Source organism: Hyla sarda, chromosome 3 (genome assembly GCF_029499605.1).
Source record: "Hyla sarda isolate aHylSar1 chromosome 3, aHylSar1.hap1, whole genome shotgun sequence".
Classification (NCBI taxonomy): Eukaryota; Metazoa; Chordata; class Amphibia; order Anura; family Hylidae; genus Hyla; species Hyla sarda.
Genome location: NC_079191.1, coordinates 92,020,442 through 92,042,696, shown reverse-complemented (window position 1 = coordinate 92,042,696; position 22,255 = coordinate 92,020,442). Strand labels below are relative to the sequence as shown.

The 22,255-nt window shown below is 44.9% G+C and overlaps 1 protein-coding gene across 2 annotated transcripts in view; it reads left to right on the top strand.

Annotated features, from left to right (window-relative positions):
- KLHL6 (kelch like family member 6) overlaps positions 1 to 22,255 on the top strand; it is a 105,123-nt gene that overhangs the window by 39,071 nt on the left and 43,797 nt on the right. Inside the window, exons 1-2 of one of the 2 annotated variants that reach the window (XM_056563132.1) lie at positions 4,830 to 5,134; positions 14,554 to 14,719. In XM_056563132.1, coding sequence (XP_056419107.1) covers positions 4,875 to 5,134; positions 14,554 to 14,719 — 426 coding nt within the window. In that variant the 5' untranslated portion in view covers positions 4,830 to 4,874. Of the gene's footprint in view, positions 1 to 4,829; positions 5,135 to 14,553; positions 14,720 to 22,255 lie in introns of those variants that run through there. The other variant, XM_056563133.1, reaches the window with a different exon arrangement.

The following is a 22,255-nucleotide window of genomic DNA, read 5'->3' as shown; positions in this document are numbered from 1 at the left end:
AAGACTTTAACAGGAACAAAATGGTACACCACTTAGATGTAGGCACAGGTTACACTTAGAGGACAATGGGGGAGATTTATCAAAACCTGTCCAGAGGAAAAGTTGCCCAGTTGCCCATAGCAACCAATCAGATTGCTTCTTTCATTTTTAACAAGGCCTCTGCAAAATGAAAGAAGCTATCTGATTGGTTGCTATGGGCAACTGGACAACTTTTCCTTTGCACAGATTTTGATAAATCTCCCCCAATATGCTTTTAGTGCTCTGTTCACTAGTGTTGCTCGCGAATATTCGCAATTCGAATATTATTCGCGAATATCGCATATTCGCGAATTCGCGAATTTCGCGAATATAGCGCTATATATTCGTAATTACGAATATTCGTTTTTTTTTTTTTTTTTTTCTTCACAGTACACATCACAGTGATCACCCCTCTCTGCTTCCAGCTTGTGTGGTGTAAAGAAGGCTGTAATACTACTGTGTGAGACTGGCGTGCGAAAATTCGCATACGCGAAAATCCGCATATGCTAATTTTCGCATATGCGAATTTCCACATACGCTAATTTTCGCATGCGCGTATTTTCGCATACGCGAAAATAAAACGAGAATATAACGAATATGCGAATATTCGCGAATATATGACGAATATTCGTCCATATATTCGCGAATTCAAATATGGCCTATGCCGCTCAACACTACTGTTCACCCTAACAGGATGGCTACTATTAGCTTTTCAGTTGCTGTACACACTAGTGCTGCAGCACACAGTCGCTGTGTGCTACACCCAAAATTGCACTTTCTCTCTCAATCTCACTCCCTTCCTTCTATGCTGGATTTGGGCTGGATTTGGGCTTGAGGTCCTCTCTGTCCCTCTCTGCAATAGAACACTGATGTGACTGGGAGGTGAATCGCTGTTGTAAAAATGCTTTTCTGTGCAACACACACTGCTCTCTGTCCCTCTTTCTCTGCAATAGAACACTGATGTGACTGGGAGGTGAATCGTTGCTGTAAAAATGCTTTTCTGTGCAACAGACATTGCTGTCTGTCCCTCTCTTTCTCTCTGCAATAAAAGGCTGAAGTGACTGGCTGCAAGATGGCTGCCGATTATATAGGGCTGTGACATCACAAGGGTGGCTGGCTGCTGATAGGCTGCATGCTGCATGTGATTCAGGGTCATCCCACCGACCCTTGTTCCCTCCTTCCCAGCATTCCTTGCCCCATGTCCTCACATGTTAATCCGCCATTTTAGATGCCCTGGAGGCTGGACTGCACTAAATGGAGTTTAATGAAGCGTGTGATCGAATTTAATGATTTGTGTGATCGAATCGCTGCGATATTCGCATTCATTGCAAATCGAATTTTTCCTGAAATTTGTAATGAATTCGGATTCGTCAGATTTGATTCGCTCATCTCTAATTGTAAACTGTCCCATTCAAATGAATGTGATCAGTCCTAGCATCAGTTTCCCTCCAATGCACACACGTTTACAGTATGTGTGTGTGTATGTATGGGTGTATGTTCCAGCATAACTTCCAAACGGCTAAAGATATTAACATGAAATTGACAACAAACATAGAATAGGTAATTTAACCCTTACTCACCCCCCATTTGCGAAAGTCGGGGTTTTTATTTTAAGTCCCATACAAGTCTATGGGAAATATATGTTACTGCATAACTTCCAAACAGCTGGAGATATTTCAATAATACTTGGTCACATGTTACTTATATGTCCACTAAAAATGTAGGATATTTAATTTAACCCTAACCTATCCTCATTTGCGAGGGTTGGGGTTTTTGTATAAACTCCAATGCAAATCTATGGGAAATGTATGTTCCAGCATAACTTCCGTACTGCTGGAGATATTTCGATAATACTTGGTCACATGTTACTTATATGGCAAATAAAAATATATAAAAGTTAAATTAACCCCTAACCTACCCCCATATGTGAGGGATGGGGTTAATGTTTCAAGTCCCATGCAAGTATATAGGACTTCTGGTGCCTTTCTCCACAAACTCTGCTCTGCATCTCCTGGTGAATGCGTCAGTCCGGTTGACAAGCCACACCCACCTCGCATGCCATACCCCATCTTGCAAAGACACGTCCACCCTTTACCACCGCTGTAGAAGCACACGAGTTGTGTAAAACGGCGTTACCTGTGTTCACTGCATGAAGTATCGAAGCACTTATCTACTCCCGATTTCAGAAATGTCTGTTCCTGTTTGATGTGTCAAGAATAAAGAATTTACTGCTTGCACTTTACTGGAGAGCTTCCGCTTTTTCTGTCTTCAGCATTTAGTCTATGGGAAATGTGTGTTCCAGCATTACTTCCAAATGGCTGGATATATTTTGATGAAACTTAGTACACATGTTACTTTTATATCAATTAAAAATATATGATATTTAAATTAACCCTAACCTACCCCATCACTTGAAGGATGGGGTTTTTGTCTTAAGACACATGCAAGTATATAGAACAGAGGTCTCAAATTATGTGGGGGCCACTGGAGGTAGCGGCTGGGTGAGGCTGGGCCGCATGCGCCCCTCACATATAATGCTAGAGCGTAGCAGTTTCCCCACATTAGGAAGTTAGCAGTTTCCCAACATAAGGAAGGTTGCATGCTCCCCACATTAGGAAGGTAGCATGTTCTCCAGATCAAGAAGGTAGCGGTTTCCCCACATTAGGAAGGTTGCATGTTCCCCACATTAGGAAGGTAGCGGTTTCTCCATATTAGGAAGGTAGTGGTTTCCCCACATTAGGAAGGTAGCGGTTTCCCCACATCAGGAAGCTAGCAGTTTCCCCACATTAGGTAGCATTGTGCCCCCCCCCCCAGACACACACACACACACAGACAGACACACACACATGCACACACACATAGACACACTTACCTGTCCTGTGCTGCGCTTCTCCGCTCCGGTGGCAGCCTGATGAGTGACGTCACTGACGTCCTCCTGCGCGGGTCTGCGGAGGGACGTCACATGCCGGCCAACCGGAGACGGGGTGGAGGAGGGCTGGGTAAGTGAAGGTTATGGGCCCTATTGGACGGGGAGGGTGGTTTTGATCGTGAACGCAGATGATGCGCCCCCAAGTCTTGTGTGAAGTCTTCTGGCATTTAGCGCTGCTTGCCAGAAGCAGGGCTAAATGCATAAAGAAGTGACCTGCCCGGCGCCCGGAACTACATGTTCCAGGGTCAGGCAATACAAATTACACATCCCTGGTGCGGGCCGCAAAATTTTGTTACGGAAGTTTGAGACCCCTGATATAGAACTTCTAGTACCTTACTGCAAGCTCTGCTGTACATCCATCTCCTGGGTAGTGCATCAGGCCGGCCACACCCACCAGCATGCCACATACCATCTAGCAAAGTCACACCCAACATTTAAGCCACACCCCTTTTATTTTCTACCCCTTTTGTGTATTGGTCCGGCTTGCAAGTCATGCCCACTTCCATAAAGCCACGCCTCCTTCTGTTTTCTGCCTACAATCTCTTCATCACAACTCAGCCCCACCTGAGGACGGGATATGAGGATAAGATATGAGGACAGGATATAAGGGTGGGAGATGAGGATGGGATATGAGGTCAGGATATTAATTCAGGATATGAGGATGGGATATGAGGTCGGGATATAAGGACATGATATGAGGAAGGGATATGAGGACGGGATATGAGGTCGGGATATGAGTACGGAATATGAGAACAGGATATGAGAATAGGATGTGAGGATTGGATATAAGGTCTGGATATGAGGACAGATGCATCTCATTGTCACAGTGGTCATAGCAATTCTTGTATTAGGACAACAATGGGTGTTAGTCTGCAAGAAAACAATTTTGAAAAGAAAGAGGAAGACTTAAGCCATGTTCACATGGCGGAATATGTGCAAAATGTCGGCCCGGAAAACATGGGCAGACATACTTTTTTTATGTTATCCTTGTATTCTTATTCTGTTTGTTATGCCATGTCTGCCACATCACTGTGTAAATATCCTTGAATTCTGATGCTGTGTATTATACCATGTCTGTGACATCACTGTGTGCATTATTCAGATACTGTTAATAATACCATGTCTGTTACATCACTGTGTGCATTATCTGTGTATTCCGTAGCTGTTAAGCATGTGACATCATTGTGTGCAATATCTTTGTATTCTGATGCGGCGTTTGTTTTGCTAAATATGTGACATCACTGTGTGCAATAGCCTTGTATTCTGATGCTGTGTTTACTATGCTATACCTGTGACATCTCTGTGTGCATTAGCCTTGAATTATAATGCTATGTTTATTATCAGAGCTCTGTGCTATCACTGTGTGTATTACTCATGTATTGGGATGACTTACTATACATATACGGTGATATCACTATAATCCACTCTTTAACCTTTAGTTGTGACATCACAAAACATGACAACGTTTATTAACACTGTTTTGTGACTTGACAGTTTGGGGATAATGCACACAGTGATACAGCCATAGACTTTTCTATTTTTTCCTCATGTTTACTATACCTATACTGTTTACACACTATTTATATCCTGTGACAATGATTTTGGTATGGTGTCTGACAGTTACATCTATGACAATTTCAGTAAATGAATTACTTAATTTATGTTTTTCACATCGCCTGGCTGGATTATTTCCTATACATGTTATGAGGCCATGCTGTGCTTTGTACTTCAACACAAACTGCATTAACCAATAAGATTAATCTATTTCTGCTGTCAACTGAGAAAGTTTAAGATTTCCTGTTTTGCGTGTGGCAGTTTTAGATAAGTTTAGAGTCTTGGGCAGGAAATCCGCTTCACTTGTAAAGTGTGACCCAACTGCATCAGCAGCACAGAAGTAGACACTCTGCATTACCTACAGGTCACAAGTATGGGAGAATCCTTGGAAAACAGCACCGATGACTTTATCATATCCTTCAATAGAGAGTGCCCCAAAGAATTGGGGGAACTCATCGAAAATTCCAGTGGAGATGTCCGAAGATTTGATGACACCGGATTTACATTGTCTCTTCAGAATGGACTTGAAAACCTAAGGCTGGAAAATTCATTGACAGATGTAATGTTGTGTGTTGGCAATAGCGTATTCTCATGCCATCGGGTTGTACTTGCTGCCGCCAGCAATTATTTTAGGTAAGAGACACCTTCAACCAAAATATTGATGCCATTTCTCGTGTGTGATGAAAACAGAAGAAATACATTGTAACTATCAGTCATGTATCTCCATAATAATTCCCTTTTTAAAGATAATGTTAGTTTTTTTTTCTTATAAACAAAAACAATGGCAGAAAAGCTGAAAAATGACTTAAAAATTTAAGTAATAAGTACTGACTCACACAGAGTAGCATTGTGGCTTATGGTCATAACACAGCCACAATAGCTATGATGGATCCATTTATGGACATTCCTAAAGCAAAATAGTTCAAACAACTTACTCAAGTCATTTTGCATTCTCTACCTGCAGTGGTAACGCATATGTCCCATTATGTGTCGAAAACTTCTCAAAAACGCCCATATCTACACCAGAAATGAGGAGGAATCATACAATATGGCGTTCTGAAGCGATATTTTTTGTTTTTCTAACGTGCATCAAATGTATTTACCCCCTGTGATAGTATCATAAATATTTTGCTTGTAAGCAAAATCAAAGCGAAGTTGAATGACTTAAATACTCACTTTCTAAAGACAACAATGGTAAATCCCCCCCATAGAATCTGATCTTTTTCAACTAGTAACGTTTTCTCTTATCTGTCAGAATAATCTTAATTCCCTTTATCTTATTACTTCTTAGTTATTTACTAATGTACATAAAGAGCAGAGCCTTAGTATGAGTAAGCACTCTGGGTACCAATTAATTTTATTTTGTTAAAATCCACATAGTAATTTTCTTATCATCTGCTGCCAATAGTTTTATGTGGAAAAACAACTAATAAGAATCTTTGGCAGATTTGCACAACAAAAAGCTAAAGGCTTTGGACATACAAGGTCAGAGTGCTCCTCAGTATAAACTAGTTTGTCCTCCATGTCTTGTACTAAGATAACGTATTGATGACCATAGACAAAAATGAATCGCTGAGTTTTTAGTGACTCCTTATCTAACTTCACAACATTACACTTGTCTCTACAACAACTATATCTATTGTGCAGGTGACAATGATGTTAGCCCTTTCCCCATAGATTCATATGGTATCTATTTTCGATTAACCCCTTCAGGACCAAGCCCTTTTTGGCCTTAAGGACCGGAGTGTTTTTTGCACATCTGACCACTGTCACTTTAAACATTAATAACTCTGGAATGCTTTTAGTTGTCATTCTGATTCCGAGATTGTTTTTTCGTGACATATTCTACTTTAACATAGTGGTAAATTTTTGTCGATACTTGCATCCTTTCTTGGTGAAAAATCCGTAAATTTGATGAAAAATTTGAAAATTTTGCATTTTTCTAACTTTGAAGCTTTCTGCTTGTAAGGAAAATGGATATTACGAATACATTTTTTTTTGGTTCACACATACAATATGTCTACTTTATATTTGCATGATAAAATTGATGAGTTTTTACTTTTGGAAGACACCAGAGGGCTTCAAAGTTCAGCAGCAATTTTCCGATTTTTCACAACATTTTCAAACTCAATATTTTTCAGGGACCAGTTCAGGTTTGAAGTGGATTTGAAGGGTCTTCATATTAGAAATACCCCATAAATGACCCCATTATAAAAACTACACCCCCAAAGTATTCAAAATGACATTCAGTCAGTGTTCTAACTGAAGTGAAGGAGAAAATTCACAATCTTCATTTTTTACACCCACATGTTCTTGTAGACCCAATTTTTGATTTTTTACAAGGGGTAAAAGGAGAACATTTTTACTTGTATTTGTAGCCCAATTTCTCTCGAGTAAGCACATACCTCATATGTCTATGTAAAGTGTTCGGCGGGCGCAGTAGAGGGCTCAGAATGGAAGGAGCGACAAGGGGATTTTGGAGAGTACATTTTTCTGAAATTGTTTTTGGGGGGCATGTTGCATTTAGGAAGCCCTTATGGTGCCAGAACAGCAAAAATAAAAACCCACATGGTAGACCATTTTGGAAACTAGACCCCTTGGGGAATGTAACATGGAATAAAGTGAGCCTTTATACCCCACAGGTGTTTCACGACTTTTGCAAATGTAAAAAAAAAATAATAATTTTTACCTAAAATGCTTGTTTTCCCAAAAATGTAACATTTTTAAAAGGGTAATAGCAAAAAATACCCCTAAAAATTTGAAGCCCAATTTCTCCCGATTCAGAAAAGTGCTCTGCTGGCGCACTACAGGTCTCAGAAGAGAAAGCGTCACATTTGGCTTTTTGAAAGCAAATTTTGCTCTGGGGGCATGCCGCATTTAGGAAGCCCCTATGGTGCCAGGACAGCAAAAAAAACCCCACATGGCATACCATTTTGGAAACTAGACCCCTCGGGGAACGTAACAAGGGGTTAAGTGAACCTTTATACCCCACAGGTGTTTCACGACTTTTGCATATGTAAAAAAAAAAAAAATTTTTTTACCTAAAATGCTTCTTTTCCCAAAAATGTTACATTTAAAAAAAAGGTAAAAGCAGAAAATACCCCCCAAAATTTGTAACACAATTTCTCCCGAGTACGGCGATACCCCATATGTGACCCTAAACTGTTGCCTTGAAATAAGACAGGGCTCCTAAGTGAGAGCGCCATTCGCCTTTGAGGCCTAAATTAGGGACTTGCATAGGGGTGGACATAGGGGAATTCTACGCCAGTGATTCCCAAACAGGGTGCCTCCAGCTGTTGCAAAACTCCCAGGATGCCTGGACAGTCAACGGCTGTCCGACAATACTGGGAGTTGTTGTTTTGCAACAGCTGGAGGCTCCGTTTTGGAAACAGTGGCGTACCAAATGCTTTCATTTTCATTGGGGAGGGGAGGGGGGCTGTGTAGGGGTATGTGTATATGTAGTGTTTTTTACTTTTTATTTTATTTTTTGTTAGTGTAGTGCAGTGTTTTTAGGGTACAGTCGCACGGGCGGGGGTTCACAGTAGTTTCTCGCTGGCAGTTTGAGCTGCGGCAGAAAATTTGCCGCAGCTCAAACTTGCAGCCAGATACTTGCTGTAAACCTCCGCCCGTGTGAGTATACCCTGTACGTTCACATTGGGGGGGGGGGGGGGGGGGTAACATCCAGCTGTTGCAAAACTACAACTGTACATGCTGAGAGTTTTAGTTCTGCAACAGCTGTAGGCACACTGGTTATGTATCACTGAGTTTGTGACCTAACTCAGTGTTTCACAACCAGTGTGCCTCCAGCTGTTGCAAAACTACTCCAGCATGTACGGTGCATGGTGTACATTGACTGCTGAGAGTTGGAGTTTGCAACAGCTGGAGGCACACCGGTCGTGAAACACTGAGTTAGGTAAAAAAAAAAAACTCTGAGTTTCACAACCAGTGTGCCTTCACCTATTGCAAAACTACAACTCTCAGCAGTCACCGACAGCCAACGGGCATGCTGGGAGTTGTAGTTATGCAACCAGCAGATGCACCACTACAACTCCCAGCATGCACTTTAGCTGTTTGTGCAAGCTGGGAGTTGTAGTTATACAACAGCTGAAGGTACACTTTTCCATAGAAAAAATGTGCCTCCAGCTGTTGCAAAACCATAAGTCCCAGCATGCCCATAAGGGAATGCTGGGAGTTGTGGTGGTCTGCCTCCTGCTGTTGCATAACTACAGCTCCCAGCATGCCCTTTTTGCATGCTGGGAGCTGTTGCTAAGCAACAGCAGGAGGCTGTCACTCACCTCCTGCTGCCGCTGCTGCTCCTGGGGCCCCGATCCCAACATTGACGCCGGGGATCAGGGTCCCCAGCACCCGGGGTGCACGTCCCGCACCCGCTCACGTCCTCCGGAAGAGGGGCGAAGCGGGTTGCGGGAGTGACACCCGCAGCAGGCGCCCTGATTGGTCGGCCGGTAATCCGTCCGACGAATCAGGGCGATCGTGAGGTGGCACCAGTGCCACCTCACCCCTGCAGGCTATGGCTGTCCGGGGCCGTCAGAGACGGCCCCGATCAGCCAGTAATTCCGGGTCACTGGAGACCCGATTGACCGGGAATCGCCGCAGATCGCTGGACTGAATTGTCCAGCGATCTGCGGCCATCGCCGACATGGGGGGGCATAATGACCCCCCTGGGCGATATGCCGGGATGCCTGCTGAATGATTTCAGCAGGCATCCGGCTCCGATCCCCAACCGGCTAGCGGTGGGGACCGGAATTCCCACGGGCGTATGGATACGCCCTCGGTCCTTAAGGACTCGGAATGCAGGGCGTATCCATACGCCCTATGTCCTGAAGAGGTTAACAAATATGTCAGGTTGTCCGGTTGAAGCATTAATAGTAGAGAGGGATACAGTGCCTCACATAGGTATCATATTGTGCCACGCTCTGCATCCATTAGTTCACAATACAGTATGGACCTGTGTGAAACCTGTAAGTGGCTATATTGTACAGGGCCTAAACTCACACTTATTTACATTATTAAAGATGAGCGAATCAAAGCTGACAAATCATTACGAATTTCATGAAAAATTTGATTCACAACGAATGCGAATATTGCCGCAATTCTATCACGCAAATCGCTTCATTAAACTCCATTTAGTGCGGTCCAGGCTCCAGGGCATCCAAAATGGAGGATCCACATGTAAGGACATAGGGCAAGGAACTCTAGGAAGGCAGGAAGGCAAGGCGGGAAGGCGGGTAGGCGGGATGACCCTGAATCACATGCAGGATGCAGCCTAGCAGCAGTTACGCCTGTATAATCCTACAGCCCTATATAATCGTCAGCCATATTCCGGCTAGTCACTTCATTCATTACAATGCAGAGAGATAGGACGGACAACCTGAGTGTGTGTGTGTTACACAGAAAAGCTTTTTCCAGCAGCGTTTTACCTCCTAGTCACACCAGTGTTCTGGTGTACAGAGAGCACTACTTTTCACAGTTTTTTCACCGAAAAGGATTTTTACTGCTGCCATTAACCTCCCAGTCACTTTCTACAGCATTGCATTACAGAGAGGGGCAGAGAGCTGTGTGTTGCCTCATACATTTCAACAAGCTCAACTTCATAAACCTTAGCAGAGGAGGAATTATTTTTCAGCCCAATTCTGTGTCTTTGTTCCATAACAAATCATCTGCTGGTTATACTAGTCTGTAGACCTTATAATACCCAGCAGTCCATTTTGGGTTTAGTACACAGCTTTTGTGTACTGGAGCACTGTTGTGTACTGCTGGTGTTGTGTAAAAATACGATTTTTTAAGCATACAGTAGCGCATTTTTCTGCCCTCATAAGTGCATACCACATACCTACATCTAAGTAGTGTACTATTTTGTGCCTGTTAAACTCTTAAGGGCCTAGATACTGTGAAAGGCCGGGGAAAAGTAACAACCGTCTGGAGTTTGACTAAAATTATTTTTTTAAGCGCATTGTAGCACATTTTTCTGCCCTCATAAGTGCATACAACATACCTACATCTAAGTAGTGTACTATTTTGTACCTGTTAATCTGTCAAGGGCCTAGATACTGTGAAAGTCCAGGCAAAAGTAATCACTGGCTGGTGTTTTACTCCAATACGTTTTTTAAAGCGTACTATAGTGCATTTTTATGCCCTCTTTGTTCCACAACAAATGGTCCATTTCTAATAGTCTGTGAGAGAGTGCAATTTTTGGTTTAGTACACAGCGACTATGTGCTGCAGTAGTACTGTTGTGTACTGCTGGTGTTGTGCAAAAATAAGTGCATATCAAATACGTACATCTAAGTAGTGTGCTATTTTGTACCTGTTAATCTCTCAAGGGCCTATATACTGTCAAAGGACAGCCAATAGTACACACCTGCTGCTGTTCTAGACAAATACTGTTTTAAGCATAGTGAAGCATATTGTACTCCCCTCATATACGCAATAAGTATGTCAGGCAGAGTAGTGCCAGGACATGCACAGAGGAGTGGCAAAGGCCTAAATTCATCAGGCGCAGGCAGAGGTCGGAGCAGAGTAGGGGCGTGTGGCAGCCGTAGTCACAGCGAGAGGTCTGAGCTCCGTGTCAGCTAGTGTCAGCTAGCAGTCGTGTCTCGACCAGCAACCCAGCAACCGTGATTGATCGGTTCACTCGATCATCCACTTCATCCCAAGTGACATCCAACACCCCAGTCAACAGTCAGTAGGTTCCTCAGACTCAACCCTCAGTTGGCATGGCCCTCATTCTGCTGCTGCCACCTCCAGGCTCTGTCTTTGTGCTGCTCTATGGTCTCCTCATGCTAATGCTGACACCTCTAGGCTCTGTCATTGTGCCGCCATATGGTCTCCTCATGCTGATGCGGCCACCTCCAGGCTCCCTCATTGTGCCACCATATGTTCTCCTTATGCTGTTGCTACCACCTCCAGGCTCTGTCATTGTGCTGCCATATGGTCTCCTCATGCTGATGCGGCCACCTCCATTCTCTCTCATTATGCTGCTCTATGGTCTCCTCATGCTGATGCTACTGCCTCCAGGCACTGTCATTGTGCTGCCACATAGTCTCCTAATGCTGATGCCTCCACCTCCAGGCTTTCTAATTGTGCTGCTCTATGGTCTCCTCATGCTAATGCTGCCACATCAAGGCTCTCTTATTGTGCTGCTCTATGGTCTCCTCATGCTGATGCTGCCACCTTTAGGCTCTCTAATTGTGCTGCTCTATGATCTCCTCATGCTGATGCTATCACTTCAAGGCTCTCTCATTGTTCTGCCATGGATACTGAAAAACATAATTAAGGTGCTGGTGCCCAGTTTCAGAAATTCCTCTGCATTAGACCACAAGTAAGTAATGAGGATATGCATTACGTAAAACGTAACTTTTCTTAAGATAAAATATATGGGGTCCATATATTTTATCCTAAAAAAAAGTTAAGTTTTACGTAATGCATATCCTCAATACTTACTTGTGCACACCAATACTTTGACAAAAAAGACTGTTTTCTTCTGCCTACCTGCCTCAGCTACTATTCTGATCCTTCCACATGCCTGATGCCACACATCTGATGCCAAGCTCTCCTTCTTTCACCCACCTCTGTCACCGGGTACTGGTATTGTCACCCACCGCACCACTCTGTCACCGGGTCACTTTCAGGACTCCTGATACTGCTGCCACCTCCAGGCTGCCTCAATCAGCCACTATATGGTCTCCATGCTTCAGCCACCTCCAGGCTGGGCCATTCAGTCACTATATGGTCTCCTCATGCTTCAGCCACCTCCAGGCTGTCACAAATGCACCTTGATTTAATGCTTCTCAGCAACATTTATTAAACTAACAGGTCGTTAGTGTACTTTATGATCATGATGTGCAAGCCCACTAGCCACATCACAGCCACCTGTAAGTAATGGGTCCCTAGCATCCCTAGCATAAAATGGCTACATATATACCAACAACCACCCCATTATACCTCACTCTGTAAGGTTTCCTCATATACCTTCACCATGATCCATGGAGACCCCATCGGACTTTATCTGAACCGGAGCTTTCTTCTCTTTTTTTTTTGACTTTAAGAGATCGCGATCCCCAGAATACACAAGTGCATCCTCAGACAGGGATCACGTTCCTCATTGTGCACAAATGTATCTGCAAACAGCTTGTTACAATGAAACAAAACTCCAGCACTTTTCTCAATTTGATTTGAACTAAATATAGATCTGGTACAGCAGAGTGGGCTCCAGAAGGAAGGACTACAGCGCTGCATCCCCATACAATAAAATTCACATTCTCATTCATATTTTCCGCCCAGAATGGTGATTGACCAGATGGTTGCAGCCAATCACAGCTCTGAGGGAAATATGAATGAATGAGTGGCCTGCCGGAGTATAGTACAGAGATGTGAGCGCTGTATACAGCTTCTCCACATCTCTGCAATAGATAGGTGTCAGTAGTGATACCCGCTGTGATCTGTTCTTACATGCAGGTACTACTACTCCCAACATGGAGCACACTCTGCTCAATGCTGGGAGCTGTAGTACCTGCATTAATAGGCAGATCACAGCCAGTGTAACTTCTGACACCTGTTGCGATCTGTCTGTTAATGCAGATACTACAGCTCCCAGCATGGAGCAGAGTGTGCTCCATGTTGGGAGCTGTAGTACCTGCAGTTATGTAAAGATCACAGTGGATGTCACTTCTGACACCCGCTGTGATCCTCCTGTATAATGTATAGATGTGGGCGGCCGCTCTTCTATGCTCCCCTGCACTGACGTATATATACACATATTCCTATTTCCCACAGAGAGCTGTGATTGGCTGGAACCATCTGGTTGTATATATACATCAGTGCAGGGACCATAGAAGAGCGGCCATTTAGAAAAAAAGTGAAAAACACACACAATACATTTTTATTATTGCCGGCTATATTTTTAGTGCCCTGCCCGCACACATAAATTGATCCCTGTTTAAAAATTAATACAAATTTTGTTATTAAAAAGATAAATACAATTTTTTCCATCACTACTGTATCTTTTTTATTTTAATTTCTTAATGGTACCCTCCGAAACTTTTATAAAAAAGGTATCTCCAACACTTTTTTGGAAGTCTAAAAAAAAAAAAACGTGTTAAAAAGACTTACTAAAGCTAAAATGTTGCTTAATAATTTAATTGTGCTAAAAAAAAATTAAAAATTACAATTAAGAATCGCTTCAAAAAGACAAAGCAGGCAAAGGAACCAGAGAATTTACTCCACTTTCTGAAACTTTATACATGCTTTAAAGTGTCGGGTTTTCTTCCCAGAAAATTCACATGATTTTCGGAGTGATTTTCAGAAAAGATGAGTGATTTTGGATGAAATGTAGGGAACATGCTCATTTTCCCAAAAATAACGCCCACTTTTTAGTTTTTTTTTTTCACTCAGAGTGATTCAGATTCTGTCGGTATTTTTTCTGTGGCTCAAAAAGAGTCGGAATCCTATTAGTAGATGAGGGCCATTGTGTTTTCCTTTTTTTTTTTTTCTTTAACTTGGTCTGCACTCTGCCCCTCCCTCTCAGCCCAGGCCTATATAATTGGCAGGAAGCTGCATTAGGGCCCTATTACTCCTGGCAGTCTCCCATACTGGGAGCACATGGTGAGTGAGCTTTTTAGATCTGTTCCCCCTGGTGCTGTGCTGTTTGGCATCCGTTGCTGCCCCGGCGCTGTGTCTGTGGGGAGGCGCGGCCCAGGGACTGGTTTGAGTGGCATTGGGTCTGCTCTGCCAATTGGGTCATTGCCCCTGTGGGCTCTGGTTTTGGGGCGATGGTGGTCGCCACTCAGTGCTGCACCATTTTATGCTAGGAATGCTAGGGACCCACTACTTACAGGTGGCCGTGACGTGGCTAGTGGGCTTGCACTTCATGATCATAAAGTACGCTAATTACCTATTAGTTTAACAAATGTTGCTGAGAAGCATTAGATCAAGGTGTATGTTGTGGATGTGCGACCGTGTCTGTTTTTCTCAAGTTGAATTCACAATATGCATCAATACTGCTTTTCCTGACACAGATGTCTCTTTGTTTCCTAGAGCCATGTTCTGCAATGATCTTAAAGAAAAGTATGAGGAGAAGATTATAATCCAAGGAGTGGAAGCAGAAACCATGAGGATTATTTTGGATTATACTTACACTAGTAAAGTTGTGATCACAAAGCAAAATGTACAGAAACTATTAGAGGCTGCCAGTCTTTTTCAGGTGAGTACACTACACTCGCTGCACACACTTTGACCTTGCATATTCTATATTTCACAGTTTCTGATCGTAGGGAGTCCGAAGGATCTCCAGAATGGGGCCAGGCTCACTGCTACATGGAGCAGTAAACAGTATATGCTCCATGTTGTTAGCTGAAAGGGGTACTCCACTGCCAGTGTTTGGAAGTAAATGTTCCGAATGCTGTTTTCGCACTGCAGGGATCGGCCACGCCCCTTGTGACATCACGGCCCTGCCCCCTCAATGCAAGTCTATGGGAGGGGGCATGACGGTCATCACGCCCTCTCCCATATACTTGCATTGAGGGGGTATGGGGTAGCTGCTGTCACTGTCAGTAAGTGGCGCAACTGTCAGTAAGTGGCGCAGCTGGGCAGTGTCTATGTGAGTCAGTGTAACAAGCTGTCAGTCCTGTGTTTGTAGACAGTGAAGGTGTTCGAAGTGGAAGTCGCAGCTGAAACCTTCTGGGTATGGTGCAGGCTAAGCTCCTAAGCCTGTGACATACTTTCCCACTGTACATGTATGTCATAAATCAGGGAGGGGTCAACCATTAAAGGGGTACTCCGCCCCTAGACATCTTATCCCCAATTCAAAGGATCGGGGATAAGATGTCTGATTGCGGGGGTCCTGCAGCTGGGGACCCCCGCTATCTCAGCTGTGGCACCCCAGACATCCGGTGCATGGAGCAAACTTCTCTCTGTTCTGGATGACTGGCGATGCGGGGTGGAGGCTTGTGACCTCATGGTCATGCCCCGCTTGTGGCATCACGGCCACACCTCCTCAATGCAAGTCTATGGGAGGATGTCACGCCCCCTCCCATAGACTTGCATTGAGGGGCGTGGCCGTGACATCACATGTAGGGTGTGACCGTGACATCACGAGCCTCTGGTGCTGCAGCAGGGAGATCGCAGGGTTCCCCAGCAGTTGGACCCCCACAATCAGACATCTTATCCCCTATTCTTTGGATAAGAGATAAGATGTCTAGGGGTAGAGTACCCCTTTAAGTTAAATAAGAAAAAATAATGTCATGTAAACCTAGCCATAGAATACCAGGTGCAAAAATGGGCATGCTTTTGTAAAATGGGCTAAGTCAATCTTTAACTTATTTATGGACATTTATTAACGGGTTTAGTCAGGTTATCTTTACTATAATTGTCGCAACTGCGACTACACGATTTTTCGTGCGACATTTTGACTGGAAAGGGAGAAAAGCAAGTTTTCCAAAAATTAACTACGTAGTAATAATTTTAAAATGGACTACGGGTAGTCAGGTATTTATTAACTGCGACAGTTGCAACTGCACAAAAAGTCACAACAGGGTTAAAAATTGACTAAATTTACTCCAGCTCAAACATGGAGCAGAAAAAGCTACTACCAAAGTAAAAAAAGGAAAAATTACGTGAAAGAAAATTATCAACAGGCTAAAACCAGTTGATAAATAAGTCACACATAAGCAAAAAAAAGTAAGGAAAAAATTACTAAACAAAAGAATACATAAGCAAACATTGATAGATGTCCCTCAATATCTGCAGAAAACCAAATGGGAAATGTCATTGTGTAAGGGACTATTCACATGGCGCGATCAAACTGCCATTTAGATGCTCAATCACAAAAGAATGCTGTCACTTTCATCATGGCTTATTTTTGGAAGAGATGAGGCATTGTAGCAACAATTATGACATTATATGCCAAAACTATGGGAGCTTCTCAGTCGCAGTCTTAGGCAGTCTTGTGCTTGTAGCTGCAGAATCCATAACTTCGTGCTGGAGTATATGCTATATACCTTATGAAATGGCAGGTCATGTGCTGTTCAGGAGAAAACAATTCTGAGAATTACACTTGTGGGAAGAACAAAAATATTGCAGCATTTCTGGTTTCTGTCTTGCACAATAGAACCTTAGACTTTGCACTGGTGTTAAGGAAGCTTTTAAAGCAACAAGTCATTTCTAGGCAGTGATGACTGTGTATAACTACTTCCAGAAAAAATCCTTAGTTTTTATGAAAAATGATTTAATACATTTTGCAAAAAAAAAAAACCATATTTCCTTACTGTAAGAAAGATATGAACACAACACAATTCCAAGGGTTTTCTTATGTATTCCGTTTCATGGTGTACACTGTCCCCTATGGTCCTTTTCCTGCTTACAATCTGTGCGTTCGATGTCAAGAACACCTTTGGGTGTATAAGTTAAACATATACCTTGTATATTTGCAACCAGCTGTCATTGATGCCCTTATGTTAGCTATACTTTAGAGTATTTATACTTTAGAGTAAAAAAGCATTTAAAGAGTACCTCTAATGATCTTGTCAAAATTTATAATCCTCCTAGTTCACTGCCCCCATCATGATAAACCACCCCCTGCCTTTATTTTATTTATTTTTTATTTTTATTTTTTCTACCTTGATATTGCTCTGTATTTTCTGCTCAGTCTCAGTCAGATTCACAGACTGGGAAGGGGCGTTACACAGCAGACGTGACATCATCTGAAGCCATACCGGGGAGAACTTCCTCCCTCACTCTGCCAGAAAGAGTCCAGAGCAATTCAGTGTGAGATGAGCTATGATTGGATGAGGCTGCACATTCACCCACTCCAAAGTCTAAGCAAAAGATGGGGGAAATGTGCTCTGGACAAGTAGGGAGACACCTAGTGGCAGCTTTTTTAAACACAAATAAAACATAGAAAGCGTAATTTTTTAAAGCAAAGTATAGAACAATTTTTAATTTACCATAAGGAGTGCAATAGCAAAAATTAGTTTTAATGAAAGTGCCCATTTATGCTAAACATATGTCAAAAGGCATGCCACTGTTCCATATAACCATATAGATACATATGATGTATATGTTGATAGATTTTCTGTGTGTATACGCTGAACGTACCACTTTGCAGCCTCATGACTAGAAGTCATTCTTGTCACTAAATGTCTATCCCTGTTTAAATGTAGGAGGCCAACTTTAAGATATTATCTAGATGGTGCAGGGTGCTGGCCTTATTGCATATCATTTATATCACAATTCTGGATACCTGCTGGAGATGCAACCAATTGATGGGGTGTTATGACATCTATTGGGCATGCCTCCTAGTTATAGATTTCAGGTCTCATGAAGACCATTACAGGGGTAGCCCTGGGTAACAACTTTTCCACTCTCTTTTTTGCAATGCTTCCGGTAGACTAAAGGAGTTAAAAAAGGGTCTCGCCTCTGAAACTGTATGCTGCCAGAATGGTGACACAGAGGAGATAGAAAATTGTAGACTGGTTTAAAGGGGTACTCCACTGCCCCAGCATTCGGAACATTCTGTTCCGAACGCTGGGTGCGGGTGTTACGCCTAGCGCTCCGGGTCCCCGCTCCTCCCCGGAGCGCTTACGGCGTCTCTCTCTCCGCAGCGCCCCGGTCGGTCCCGCTGACCGGGAGCGCTGCACTGTCATGGCCGTCGGGGATGCGATTCGCACAGCGGGACGCGCCCGCTCGCGAATCGCATCCCAGGTCACTTACCCGTCCCGGTCCCCTGCTGTCATGTGCTGGCGCGCGCGGCTCCGCTCTCTAGGGCGCGCGCGCGCCAGCTCCCTGAGACTTAAAGGGCCAGTGCACCAATGATTGGTGCCTGGCCCAATTAGCTTAATTGGCTTCCACCTACTCCCAGACTATATCTGATCACTGCCCCTGCACTCCCCTGCCGGATCTTGTTGCCTTAGAGCCTAGTGAAAGCGTTACTGTGTTTGTCCATACTGTGTACTTGACCTCCTGCTATTGCCTTATTGACTACGATTCTTGCTGCCTGCCCCGACCTTCTGCTACGTCCGACCTTGCTTCTGTCTACTCCCTTGTACCGTGCCTATCTTCAGCAGTCATAGAGGTTGAGCCGTTGCTAGTGGATACGACCTGGTCACTACCGCCGCAGCAAGACCATCCCGCTTTGCGGCGGGCTCTGGTGAACACCAGTAGTGACTTAGAACCGGTCCACTAGCACGGTCCACGCCAATCCCTCTCTGGCACAGAGGATCCACCTCCTGCCAGCCGGCATCGTGACAGTAGATCCGGCCATGGATCCCGCTGAAGTTCCTCTGCCAGTTGTCGCCGACCTCACTACACTGGTCGCCCAGCAAGCCCGACAGATCGCCCAACAAGATCACCAGCTGTCGTACTTGACCACCATGACACAGCAACTCCAGTCGCAGCTACAGCAGCTTCAGTCACAGCTACAGCAATTTCAGTCTCAGCTACAGCAGCAACAACCATCTCCTCCGCCAGCTCCTGCACCTCTTCCGCAGCGAGTGGCCACTCCTAGCCTCCGCTTGTCCCTGCCGGACAAATTTGATGGGGACTCTAAGTTTTGCCGTGGCTTTCTTTCACAATGTTCCCTGCACTTGGAGATGATGTCGGACCAGTTTCCTACTGAAAGGTCTAAGGTGGCTTTCGTAGTCAGCCTTCTGTCTGGGAAAGCTCTGTCTTGGGCCACACCGCTCTGGGACCGCAATGACCCCGTCACTGCCTCTGTACACTCCTTCTTCTCGGAAATTCGAAGTGTCTTTGAGGAACCTGCCCGAGCCTCTTCTGCTGAGACTGCCCTGCTGAACCTGGTCCAGGGTAATTCTTCCGTTGGCGAGTACGCCATACAATTCCGTACTCTTGCTTCTGAACTATCCTGGAATAATGAGGCCCTCTGCGCGACCTTTAAAAAAGGCCTATCCAGCAACATTAAAGATGTTCTGGCCGCACGAGAAACTCCTGCTAACCTGCATGAACTCGTTCATCTAGCCACTCGCATTGACATGCGTTTTTCTGAGAGGCATCAAGAGCTCCGCCAGGAAAAAGACTTAGATCTCTGGGCACCTCTCCCACAGTCTCCATTGCAATCTACGCCTAGGCCTCCCGCCGAGGAGGCCATGCAAGTGGATCGGTCTCGCCTGACCCAGGAAGAGAGGAATCGCCGTAGGGAAGAGAATCTTTGTCTGTACTGTGCCAGTACCGAACATTTCTTGGTGGATTGCCCTATCCATCCTCCACGTCTGGGAAACGCACGCTCGCACCCAGCTCTCGTGGGTGTGGCGTCTCTTGATGCTAAGTCGGCTTCTCCACGTCTCACGGTGCCCGTACGGATTTCTCCTTCAGCCAACTCTTCCCTCTCAGCCGTGGCCTGCTTCGACTCCGGTGCCTCTGGGAATTTTATTCTGGATTCCTTGGTGAATAAATTCCGCATCCCGGTGACCCGTCTCGTCAAGCCACTCTACATTTCCGCGGTCAACGGAGTCAGGTTGGATTGCACCGTGCGTTACCGCACGGAGCCCCTCCTAATGTGCATCGGACCTCATCACGAAAAAATTGAGTTTTTGGTCCTCTCCAATTGCACTTCCGAAATTCTCCTTGGACTACCCTGGCTTCAACACCATTCCCCAACCCTGGATTGGTCCACAGGGGAGATCAAGAGCTGGGGCACCTCTTGTTTCAAGGACTGCCTTAAACCGGTTCCCAGTACTCCCTGCCGTGACCCTGTGGTTCCCCCTGTAACCGGTCTCCCTAAGGTCTTTATGGACTCTGCCTGCCATAAGAAGTGCCTCTCCCCCCCTCCCAGTCCAGTCAGGCAAGCCACGGTGCCTCCTCATGGCCCCCGTCCTGGTGTCACACTGCCCCGTGCCAGGCCTCGCCCTCTGCCCTCCCTCCCCATTCCCACTCCTGCTGTACTGCCTGCCGTTGAGGAAACCCTCCATTCTTTCCCGGTGTCCTCATCCCAGGGGAGACCTAAGGGGGGGGTACTGTTACGCCTAGCGCTCCGGGTCCCCGCTCCTCCCCGGAGCGCTTACGGCGTCTCTCTCTCCGCAGCGCCCCGGTCGGTCCCGCTGACCGGGAGCGCTGCACTGTCATGGCCGTCGGGGATGCGATTCGCACAGCGGGACGCGCCCGCTCGCGAATCGCATCCCAGGTCACTTACCCGTCCCGTTCCCCTGCTGTCATGTGCTGGCGCGCGCGGCTCCGCTCTCTAGGGCGCGCGCGCGCCAGCTCCCTGAGACTTAAAGGGCCAGTGCACCAATGATTGGTGCCTGGCCCAATTAGCTTAATTGGCTTCCACCTACTCCCAGACTATATCTGATCACTGCCCCTGCACTCCCCTGCCGGATCTTGTTGCCTTAGAGCCTAGTGAAAGCGTTACTGTGTTTTTTCCATACTGTGTACTTGACCTCCTGCTATTGCCTTATTGACTACGATTCTTGCTGCCTGCCCCGACCTTCTGCTACGTCCGACCTTGCTTCTGTCTACTCCCTTGTACCGCGCCTATCTTCAGCAGTCATAGAGGTTGAGCCGTTGCTAGTGGATACGACCTGGTCACTACCGCCGCAGCAAGACCATCCCGCTTTGCGGCGGGCTCTGGTGAACACCAGTAGTGACTTAGAACCGGTCCACTAGCACGGTCCACGCCAATCCCTCTCTGGCACAGAGGATCCACCTCCTGCCAGCCGGCATCGTGACAGCGGGCTGTGGGGGTCGTGACATCACAGCCACGCCCCACGTGATTTCACACCACACCCCCTCAATGCAAGTCTATCGGAGAGGGCGTGGCGGCCGTGATGTCACGACCCCCGCAGCCCGCACCCAGCGTTCGGAACAAAATGTTCCGAATGCTGGGGCAGTGGAGTACCCCTTTAATGAGATCCCTTATATTCAACCTACATGAATGTGGGGCGGACAATTTTGTGCTGGTAAACAATTTATAAAACGCTCTATACCTCTATTACAAAATTTTGCCTTGTTACTTGGTGCAGTGATAGAAGGTGCGCATATAGTTTGCAAAAGGGCCAATCTCTAGGATCAGTTCTTCCCACAAGTTTAATTTTAGAAGGTAAGAAACAAATAAATCGAACATGGTTGAATTATCCAACTACTTGGAAATGTGGACACAAAACATTTGTTACATGCAACTACATAGGAGTTTCCAATAATTTTCAATGAAATGTTTCTTCCATAATAAAAGCTACATTAATGGTATTTGACCGGCCTGTACCTTACATCAGTGTCAGTATGTGGGCTCCACGACAAGTGCATTGAAAATGCAGATTAGGAGACATATTTCAGATGTGAAAAACGGACAATGTAATGTGTCCGCACTCTCCAAACATTTCTACGATTTTCAAGATGGTCCCGTCTTATCACTATGTGTAAATGCTATAAAAAAGGGTAGGGAGAAATATTAGAAGTGGGGAGCTCAGACAGAAACTATTGAACCCAAGGGCATAAATCTGAGACAAGATTTAATACTCACTTAATAATAATGCTCTTACTGTATATTAATGTGGATATGATGAGTTGTCTGTAAAGGTTTTTTGATGTCAGCATCTTTTATTCATATAGGTATATTAGCGATTGCAGATCTGGATTGTTTTCCACGTCTCATAAGTATTTTTTAACAAGCATGATGTCACTTGCATGTGTCTATTAGTAAATATATATATATATATATATATATATATATATGTATATAAACTCCAAAAAAGGAAGGCGGCACTCCAATGGCAAAAAAAAGGTGTATTTA